The sequence below is a fragment of the Pongo abelii genome, chromosome 6, assembly GCF_028885655.2.
Source record: "Pongo abelii isolate AG06213 chromosome 6, NHGRI_mPonAbe1-v2.0_pri, whole genome shotgun sequence".
Taxonomy (NCBI): Eukaryota; Metazoa; Chordata; class Mammalia; order Primates; family Hominidae; genus Pongo; species Pongo abelii.
In genome coordinates this window covers 110,103,155-110,113,800 of record NC_071991.2, presented here as the reverse complement: position 1 = coordinate 110,113,800, position 10,646 = coordinate 110,103,155, and the positions used below count along the sequence as shown (strand labels likewise).

The window sequence follows — 10,646 nt, the reverse complement described above, 5'->3', positions numbered from 1 at the left end:
ATGGGGAAAGGGCTCCCTGTTCAATAAATAGTGCTGAGATAACTGGCTAGCCACATGCAGAAGATTGCAACTGGACCCCTTCCTTACACCACATACAAAAATCAACTCAAGATGGATAAAAGACTTAAATGTAAAACCTAAAACTGTAAAAACTCTAGAAGTTAACCTAGAAAATACCTTTCTTGACATAGGACTGGCAAAGATTTCATGATGAAGATGCCAAAAGCAATTGCAACAAAAACACAAATTAACAAATGGGACCTAGTTAAACTAAAGAGCTTCTGCACAGCAAAAGAAACTATCAACTGAGTAAACAGACAATCTAAAGAATGAGAGAACATATTTGCAAACTATGCATTTGATACAGGTCTAATATCCAGCATCTACAAGGAACCTAAACAAATTAACAACCAAACACAAACAATCCTATTAAAAGGAGGGCAAAGGACATGAACAGACACTTTGCAAAACAAGACATACATATAGCCAACAAGCATAAGAAAAAATGTTCAACATCACTGATCATTAGAGAAATGCAAATCAAAACCACCATAAGGTACATCTCACACCAGTCAGAATGGCTATTACTAAAAAATAACATACTGGTGAGGTTGTGGAGAAAAGGGAATGCTTACACACTGCTGGTGGGAATGTACATAAATTCTGCCATGTGAAAAGCAGTGTGGTGATTTCTCAAAGAACTTAAAACATAATTATTATTTGACCTAGCAATTCCATTATGGGATACATACCCAAAGAAATATAAATTGTTATACCATAAAGAAACACGCACACGGATATTCACTGCCGCACTACTCACAATAGCAAAGACATGGAATCAACCTAAATGCTTCTCAATGGTAGAACTGATAAAATGTGGTGTATATTTTATATACACCATGGAATACTATGCAGCTGTAAAAAAAAATGAGATCATGTCCTTTGCAGCAACAAGGATGGAGGTGAAGGCTATTATCCTAAGTGAACTAACACAGGAACAGAAAACCAAATACTGCGTGTTCTCATTTATAAGTGGGAGCTAAATATTGAGTACATATAAACATAAAGAAGGGAACAACAGACATTAAGGCCTACTTGAGGGTGGAGGCTGTGAGGAGGGTGAGGATCAAAAAACTACCTATTGGGTACTACTATGCTTAGTAACTGGGTGATGAAACAATCTGTACACCAAACCTCCGTGGCATGCAATTTACCTATCTAACAAACTTGCACATGTACTGAACCTAAAATAAAAGTAAAAAAAGGAATCAATATAAATGCAATGTTTTTGAAACTCATAGAAAACAATCAGAGCTCATATGAATAATGATAATTTACATGTGTATAATCATTTACTAAACTTTCCTGCACATTCTTTCTTTGAAACATCATTGTATGAAACTCAGAGTTTACAATCTGCGTGTTATTTTTAAGCTTCCTCAAAGTTAACACACCCAGAAAAGTGTTTAGGTTAAATTCTACAGAGCAAGTCCAGGGCTTTTCACTGGGAACTATGTTGCGCTAACAACATGTACTTCACATAACCTCCAACTGGTAACCACACACCATCATGAGCATACTCTTAAAGGACTAATCAGAAGCTTCTAATTTTGAGCCCAGGGAAGTTTAATTGTAGAAAGTTTATTGTGACCTCATTACTTACCTACTAAGATTTCAGAAGTTTGACTATAGATGGATAATTGCCAGCCCAATACTTCGTTTCCTCTTACGTGAATTTGGCCATTTTAAGAACAGGAATAGCTGGTTGCAGTGGCTTACGCCTGTAATCTCAGCACTTTGGGAGGCCAAGGTGGGCGGATCACCTGAGGTCATGAGTTCGAGACCAGCCTGGCTAACATCTACAAAATTAGCCGGGCATGGTGGTGCACACCTGTAGTCCCAGTTACTCAGGAGACTGAGGCAAGAGAATTGCTTGAACCTGGGAGGTGGAGGTTACAGTGAGCTGAGATCACACCACTGCACTCCAGCCTGGGTGAAAAGAGCGAGACTCTATCTCAAAAAAAAAAAAAAAAAAAAAAACTCCAGGAATAAAAACCAAAAGTTGTCATTGCTTCCTACAGAAGGATCAGGTAAGTTCAGGCATTCACCCACTTATCCTGTGTCCGGAATTGGTGGGTTCTTGGTCTCACAGACTTCAAAAATGAAGCCGCGGACCCTCGCAGTGTGTTACAGTTCTTAAAGGCGGCGTGTCCGGAGTTTGTTCCTCTGATGTTCAGATGTGTTTGGAGTTTCTTCCTTCTGGTGGGTTCGTGGTCTCGCTGGCTCAGGAGTGAAGCCGCAGGCCTTCGCGGTGAATGTTACAGCTCTTAGGGAGGCGCGTCTGGAGTTGTTGGTTCCTCCCAGTGGGCTCCTGGTCTCGCTGGCTTCAGGAGTGTAGCTGCAGACCTTTGCCGTGAGTGTTACAGCTCATAAAAGCAGTGTGGACCCAAAGAGTGAGCAGTACCAAGATTTATTGCAAACAGCGAAAGAACAAAGCTTCCACAGGGTGGAAGGGAACCTGAGCCGGTTGCCACTGCGAGTTAGGGCAGCCTGCTTTTATTCTCTTATCTGGCCCCACCCACATCCTGCTGATTGGTAGAGCCCAGTGGTCTGTTTTGACAGGGCGCTGATTGGTGCCTTTACAATCCCTGAGCTAGACACAAAAGTTCTCCACCTCCCCACTAGATTGGCTAGATATAGAGTGATGACACAAAGGTTCTCCAAGTCCCCACCAGAGTAGCTAGATACAGAATGTCCATTGGTGCAGTCACAAACCCTGAGCTAGACACAGGGTGCTGACTGGTGTGTTTACAAACCTTGAGCTAGATACAGAGTGCCGATTGGTGTATTTACAATCCCTGAGCTAGACATAAAAGTTCTCCAAGGCCCCACCAGAGTAGCTAGATACAGAATGTCCATTGGTGCATTCACAAACCCTGAGCTAGAGGCTGGGTGCTGATTGGTGTATTTACAATCCCTGAGCTAGACATAAAGGTTCTCCACGTCCCCATCAGACTCAGGAGCCCAGCCGGCTTCACCCAGTGGATCCCGCACTGGGGCTGCAGGTGGAGCTGCCTGCCAGTCCCGCGCCGTGCGCCCGCACTCCTCAGCCCTTGGGTGGTCGATGATGGGACTGGGTGCCATGGAGCAGGGGGCGGCGCTCATCGGGGAAGCTCCGGCCGATCGGGAGCCCACGGAGGGGGTGGGAGGCTCAGGCATGGCGGGCTGCAGGTCCCGAGCCCTGTCCCGAGCCCTGTCCCGAGCCCTGCCCCGCGGGAAGGCAGCTAAGGCCCAGCGAGAAATCGAGCACAGCGCCGGTAGGCTGGCACTGCTGGGGGACCCAGTACACCCTCCGCAGACGCTGGCCCGGGTGCTAAGCCCCTCACTGCCCGGGCGGCAGGGCCGGCCGGCTGCTCCGAGTGCCGAGCCCGCCAAGCCCACGCCCACCCGGAACTCCAGCTGGCCCGCAGGCGCCGCGCGCAGCCCCGGTTCCCGCTCGCGCCTCTCCCTTCACACCTCCCCGCAAGCTTAAGGAGCCGGCTCCGGCCTTGGCCAGCCCAGAAAGGGGCTCCCACGGTGCAGCGGTGGGCTGAAGGGCTCCTCAAGTGCCGCCAAAGTGGGAGCCCAGGCAGAGGAGGCGCCGAGAGCGAGCGAGGGCTGTGAGGACTGCCAGCATGCTGTCACCTCTCAATCCCATCCTCAACAAATGTGTATGTAACCTTACTTTTTTTTGCAAACAGGGGAAGGAATATCTTGACATTATTCTTTGTATCTAAGGAAACGCAAATAATTGGTGTTTTTAGTTTGATGTGGCAATCTAATTGGAAGGGCTTCAACTAAATGTTTACAGTTATATTTTCTTTGGGTGCTTACTATTTTGTATCTTATACCTAATATACTGTAACAAAATTATCCATCAATGTCTAAGGTCATTCTAAATGATCAGTGAAATCAATGGCATGCATGTAGGTCAATCAAAAAATTGACTGGGCCATCTACTTATAATTTGATTGCACTGTACTTGACTAGCTGTATCTGAAATAACCTACATGGTACAAAATAATCATATCAGTAATTCAGTACTTATTGGGCCAAAGTTAAAAAAAAAAAGCAGGTTTATTTTATGTCACGTTCAAGTTACTTGCTTGCAACTAGACTTTAAAATATAATTTTAAAACACTTTATTTAATAGAAGTATACTTTCCACTGTAATGAATACATCTTGTAAAAATTCAGACAATACAAAAGCACATAAAGTATCAAGTCATCTCATAATACTAACCTTGTTTCTAGTTTCCTAGGCAAATCTCACTTTAACCTTGTAAAGTTTGCTTTTTTAAAGCATCTTCTTTTAAAGTTCTTAAACAATTATATAATCTCAAAATTGTAAATGTAAAAATCAGTAAATTGTTATCTCTGGATGCAGCAATACTTGTCCAGAGGGGGAAAAAAATAAATTCTCCTCTCATTTAACAATAAGTAAATATTGTTTACTCTTGCCTCTCAAACACATGTGTTTATTATTTATAAATTCAATTATTGTATGACTATTCGATATTACAAAAAGTTATTCTTTTTAAGCATTCTTTTCCATGATCATTCACTTACATTTTTAAATTTAATAATAAATTTTTAAAAATTTACCCATAAGAAAATAACTGCTGTAATAAAATATAGAAAGTACATGTTCCAACTCTCTTAAGTTGCTGGACTTACTTTCAAGAGATTATCAGTGGTTCTCAAACTTTAAGTGTGAATTAGAATCACTTGTCAAAACACAGACTGCTGGGCTCCACTCCTGATGTTTCTGAATTAGTAGGTCTGGACTGAGACTCACAAATTCATATTTTGAACAAGTTCCAGGTAATCATGGTGGGTCTGATCCAGTGATCACATTTTGAAAACCACTATATAAAAAAGCATAAATATCACTTCAGAACTCATCTTTCTAACTGTTACTGAATCTTGATTTTAATGGACAATTTAGTGCTATGTATATAGAAGGTTTCTGTAAATGCTGTTAACTAATCAGTTCTAAAACTAGATGTAAAGCAAACTGGAGTACAAACCTACCAGCTACTAAATAATTCACCTTTTCCCCTAGTATGCCAATTGAGAAAATCTTGGCCTGGGTTTCAGAGAGCACAGGTGCATAAAATAGCCTTTGTTATTTTATTTTATTTACTGACAATAGCAATTTCAGTCATCCTGATACAAGCAATATAACGGTAAAATAAAATATGCTTAGTGAAACATGAATGAACTTGTTGATTCCAGGATTTTTAAAGCAATGTTTTGATAATAGTAGATTGTTATTTTTAAAACAAACGAAATCACAGCTTGATTTTTTAGTTTCATCATAACATTAAGCTTATTTGCTAAAATCTGGAATGTGTATATTAGGTTGTTTTGACAATTATCTTTCACCCTGCGTTACTAATTTAAGCAACATGTTTCTTCTGTTTTTCACCCAACACTATGATTAATGTAATCAATTAATTAATTAAAGGAGATGTTTAAGTTCTTTCCCATAGTTGCACCAGTTCTACCGAATTCTGAATGCTACTTAAAATATCAATGGACTGGAAGAAAGTAGTTAATAATAATTCTTTTCCTTTGATAATATGTTATGGTATTCATATGACTCCCTCTGGTGGCAAATGTAGCATGGAATGTTAATCTTTTTCAAGGAATATGTGTGTATATCTTTCCTTTCATATAAAGCCAGTGATTCTTTCCTTCCTGTTTTCTTCTCTATATTAATGCTCTCAAAATCTGATGTGACCATTGGAAGCTGTCAAAAATGCCCAATTCAGTCAATATGGAGGTAGACTAAATTTCTGTCAAAAATCATCCTGGAAAATTGTGTCAAATAGCTTATGCATCCTTTTAACAATAAAACCAATACTAAAACACTTAATTAAAGAAAATGACTTCCCAAAATCAAATCTCAAACCCTCTAACTATAGTTAATTCATAGTCACATATAAACTTAGTCTAAGAAAACCTAACTGTCTGCATCAAAAAATATCCTCAGAGTTTCAGACAAATAAAAGTCAATCAGAGATAAATTTGAATTTTACCTCTGCCACCTGGTGGATGGGTAACCTAAGTCATATTATCTAATCTTTGTGAGATATGATTTTCATATCCATAAAATTGGATAATGCCTACTTTATGAACTTATTATAATGATTAAACAAGACAATGTTTTTAAAGGCCCATCACTGTGTCTAACATTTAGTGAAACACTCACTATTATTATAGTTATTACTTTAATTAACAAATTGAAGCAAAGGGAACTAGAAAAAAGAGTTAGGAAATTGAGATCTTCCAAGCTCACCCCACTACCAGGCCAGCCCCCATGGACTCAGGGTTCAAGAACCACCCCTGTACCATGTCAGCCTCCATATCTTCAGGGATCCAGGCTTCAGACAGCTCCTGTGGACACGAGTTTCAGGCCCACCCCATGGGCCCAGGAGATATGACTACCCCAGTGGACCCCAGAACCAGGTTAGCTGCTATGGACCCAGGAGCCAGACCTGCCCTAGTAAAAGGCTCCAAGCACACCCCAGTAGACAAGCTCCAGGCCTGACCCCACAGACCCAGGCACCAGGCCAGCTCCTGTGGACCCAAGCTCCAGGTCCACCCACCTGGATCAGCTGATCTGTATCAGATCAGCCTGCCCAAAACCCTAGCTGCATAAAGCCCATGGACCCAACCCACAGACTCTGCCAGACAGTCTTTCCCAGAACCTCTGGATAAGATGACTAGTGAAGGGCTTTACCTGCCAAAGCCAGTCTACAAAGATTGAAATAGGTCTCTACTTGTTCAAATATGCAGACACCAACATATGGCCAAAAGGATCATGAGTAATCAGGGAAACATGACGCCACCAAGGGAATAAATTAAAGCATCAGTAGCTGGCCCTAAAGAAATGTAGATCTATGAATTTGAACTGCCTAACAAAAAACTCAAAACTCAAAATAATTGTGAAGAAGCTCAGAACGCTACAAGAAAACAGTTCAAAGCTAAATGAAATCAGGAAAACAATGCATGAACAATACATGAAATAAGTTCATCAGAGATAGAAGCCATAAAAAGAACAAAACAGAAATTCTGAAGCTGAAGAACACAATGACTAAACTGACACATTCCATGGAGAGTTTCAACAGCAGGCTCGGTCACACAAAAGAAAGAATCAGTGAACTCGAAGACTTGGCATTTGAAATTGCCCAGACTGGGGGAGAAAGAATGAAAGAAGAGAGAGGAAAGCCTACAAGATTTATAGGACACCATCAAGCAAAACAATATATGAGCAAAGAAAGGGGCAAAAAGCTTACTCATTTATTTTTTAAAAATAGACAGATAAAGTTATATGTATTTTTGTGTACAATATGTTTTGAAGTATATTTACATTGTGGAATGACTAAATTTAGCTAATTAGCATATGGATTACCTCAGAGAGTTCATCATTTTCATGATGAGAACACAATACAGTTACTCTCTTAGCATTTTTCAAGAATACAATGTATTATTAACAATAGTCACTGAATTAGTTCATTTTCATGCTGCTGATAAAGATATACCCAGGACTGGGCAATTTACAAAAGAAAGAGGTTTACTGGACTTACAGCTCCACATGGCTGAGGAGGCCTAACAATCGTAGTGGAAGGCAAGGGGGAGCAAGTCACATCTTACGTGGATGGCAGCAGGCAAAGAGAGAGCTTATGCAGGGAAACTCCCGTTTTTAAAACCATCAGATCTCGTGAGGCCCATTCACTATCATGAGAACAGCGCGGGAAAGACCCAACCCCATGATTCAGTCATCTCCCACCAGGTCACTCCTACAACATGTGGGAATTATGGGAGCTACAAAATGAGATTTGTCTGGGGACACAGAGCTAAACCATATCAGTCACCATGTTTTATAACAGATACCTTGAATTTATTCCTCCCGTGTAAATAAAATTTTTTGTCCTTTGACCAATATCTCCAACACTTTTATCTCCCAACCACAAAAGCCTCTGGTAACCATCATTCTACTCTGTACTTCCATAAGAGCAACTCTTTTAATTCCATATATGAGTGAGATTATTCACTGTTAGTCTTTCTGTGGTTGGCTTATTTCACTTTGCATCATGTCCTCCATGTTCACCCATGTTGTAACAAAAGGCAGGATTTCCTTATTTTTTTACAGCTGAATAGTATTCCATGTGTATATATACCACATTTTATTCATTCTTCCATTGATGAACTCTTAGGTTGATGATTCCATATCTTGGCTATTGTAAATAATGCTGCAATAAACATGAGAGTGCAGATATGTCTTCAACTTACTGATTTCATTTCCTTTGGAAATATATCCAGAAGTGGGATTGCTAAATCATATGGTAGTTCTATTTTTAATTTTTTGAGGAACCTCCATACTGTTTCCTTAATGGCTGCACTAATTTACATTCCCACCAGCAGTGTACAAGTGCTTTCTTTTCTCCACATCTTCACCAGCACTTATTTTTTAAATCTTTTTGATAATAGTCATTTTAATAGCTATGAGGTGACATCTCCTTGCAGCTTAAAGTTGTATTTCTCTGTGACATTGAACATTTTCTCACATATCAGTTGCCCATTTGCACGTCTTCATCTGAAAAATATCTTTTCAGGTCCTTTGCCCTTTTTTATTTGTTTGTTTTTTGAGATAGAGTCTCACTCTGTCTCCCAGGCTGGAATGCAGTGGCATGCTCTCGGCTCACCACAACCTCCGCCTCCTGAGTTCAAGCGATTCTCCTGCCTCAGCCTCCTGAGTAGTTGGGACTACCGGCGCCCGCCACCACACCTGGTTAATTTTTGTATTTTTAGTATAGATGGGGTTTCACCATATTGACCAGGCTGGTCTTGAACTCCTGACCTTGTGATCCACCTGCCTCAGCCTCCCAGAGTCCTGGGATCACAGGAGTGAGCCACCACACCCGGCCTTGCCTATTTTTTAAATCAGGTTACTTGTGTTCTTGCTATTGAGTTGTTTGTGAGTTCCTTATATATTTAGTACATTAACCCCTTATCAGATGTACAGTTTATAAATATTTCCTCCCATTCTGTATAGAGTCTTTTCATTCTGTCGATTGCTTCCTTTGCTGTACAAAAGATACTTAGTTTGAGGTAATCTCATTAGTCTATTTCTGCTTTTGTTGTCTGTGTTTTTGGAGGTCATAAACATAAAGTCATTGTCCATACCAACGTCATGGGGTCTTTCCACTGTGTTTTCTTCTATTAGTTTTGTATTCTCAGGTCTTACATTTAAGTCTTTAATCTATTTTGAGTTGATTTTTGTATTCAGTGTGAGATAAGGTTCTAATTTCATTCTTCTGCATGTGGATATCTAGTTTTCCAAACACAATTTACATAAAAAATATAGGCAAAATTTGTCAATTAATAAATAAATTTTTCACTAAAAAAAAAAAGAAAATTGAGACTTCTGTCTGATTTTTGTCTGAACCTTTCAGAGCAACTACTTTAGATCAGGTAAATGTGTGAGGTTCAGGTCAGAGTAAGCCCACAAAAGTGAAGAATGGCATTCTTGAATCAACTTCCCAAGTGATTTCCCAAGTGTAGTTTCATAAACATATGAAGCTAATCTGTTGTTTAAGTGTGTGGTGTTTTAATACATTAACAAAGCACATCTAACTGCAACAGTGGAATATCAGAGATCTCTCCTTTCATTCAACTTGCCTATAATTCTATAGTTAAGTCAATATGTGCATGCTTGTTTCTGAGCTAAGAGGTAATAATTGATTTTTTATCAATTCACTTTTTATTGATTGACTGTGATGTCTGTGTGCACATCTTGATTTATGATGTCTGTGTGCACATCTGTGTTAACAGTTTTGATTGGTTAGTTAAAATAAGCTACTTGGCCTGCCTCATTTCTCTGTTGTTTTGTGAACATGTTAATTTTTTGAGAGTTAATGGAATATATGCATGGCCACAAATGTGTATGTTTAAGGATTTTTTTAGTTGTCACAAACTTCATTTAGTAAGGTAGACATTTTACATTGTGAATTATTTAACCTTTCTTCCAAGAAAAAGTGATGCTAATATAGATTGGTCAGGGACAAGAGCATTATAGTTGGGCCATAGTGCTAAGGACATGATCTGTCTTTCATCTGGGATTCTGTTTCTGCTTCTGAATGTCACTTTGTCTTTTTGGATGCCTTCCAATGCAGCTGAAGTAAGAGGGACCAGGCTGCCCCATTACCTCTTGAGCTATTATCATCACTCCTTCCCCTAGCACTGGCTTTTTTTGTTTTTGTGTAAGAGGGACTGGGCTGCCCCATTACCTCTTGAGCTATTATCATCACTCCTTCCCCTAGCACTGGCTTTTTTTGTTTTTGTGTCTGTATTTGTTGTGTTTTGTCTTGTTTTGCCATCAAAGAAGTACAATCCAATATATAAATATGAATTTAGAGGGAAGAAAGCTACTTGGCTTGCTTTGTCTCCTGCTCAGATTAAAACCAAGATGTCAGCCAGTAATGCAAGTGTCCTTTGCCTGACCATGGCTCTGTGCAGATATTCTTATTGACAAACTTGAGGGGAGAATTGGAATGTATTCCTGGGCTTCTGTGTACAAATTAAAAAAAGAAATTAAG

The 10,646-nt window shown here is 39.8% G+C and overlaps 1 protein-coding gene across 1 annotated transcript in view; it reads left to right on the top strand.

Moving 5' to 3' along the window:
• The first annotated feature begins 3,024 nt into the window (after positions 1-3,024).
• The window catches only part of LOC103891193 (T-box transcription factor TBX1-like), a 63,808-nt gene continuing 56,186 nt past the window's right edge, over positions 3,025-10,646 (top strand). The window contains exon 1 of the mRNA XM_054559130.1: positions 3,025-3,710. Coding sequence (XP_054415105.1) covers positions 3,125-3,532 — 408 coding nt within the window. The 5' untranslated portion in view covers positions 3,025-3,124 and the 3' untranslated portion in view covers positions 3,533-3,710. The remainder of the gene's footprint in view (positions 3,711-10,646) is intronic.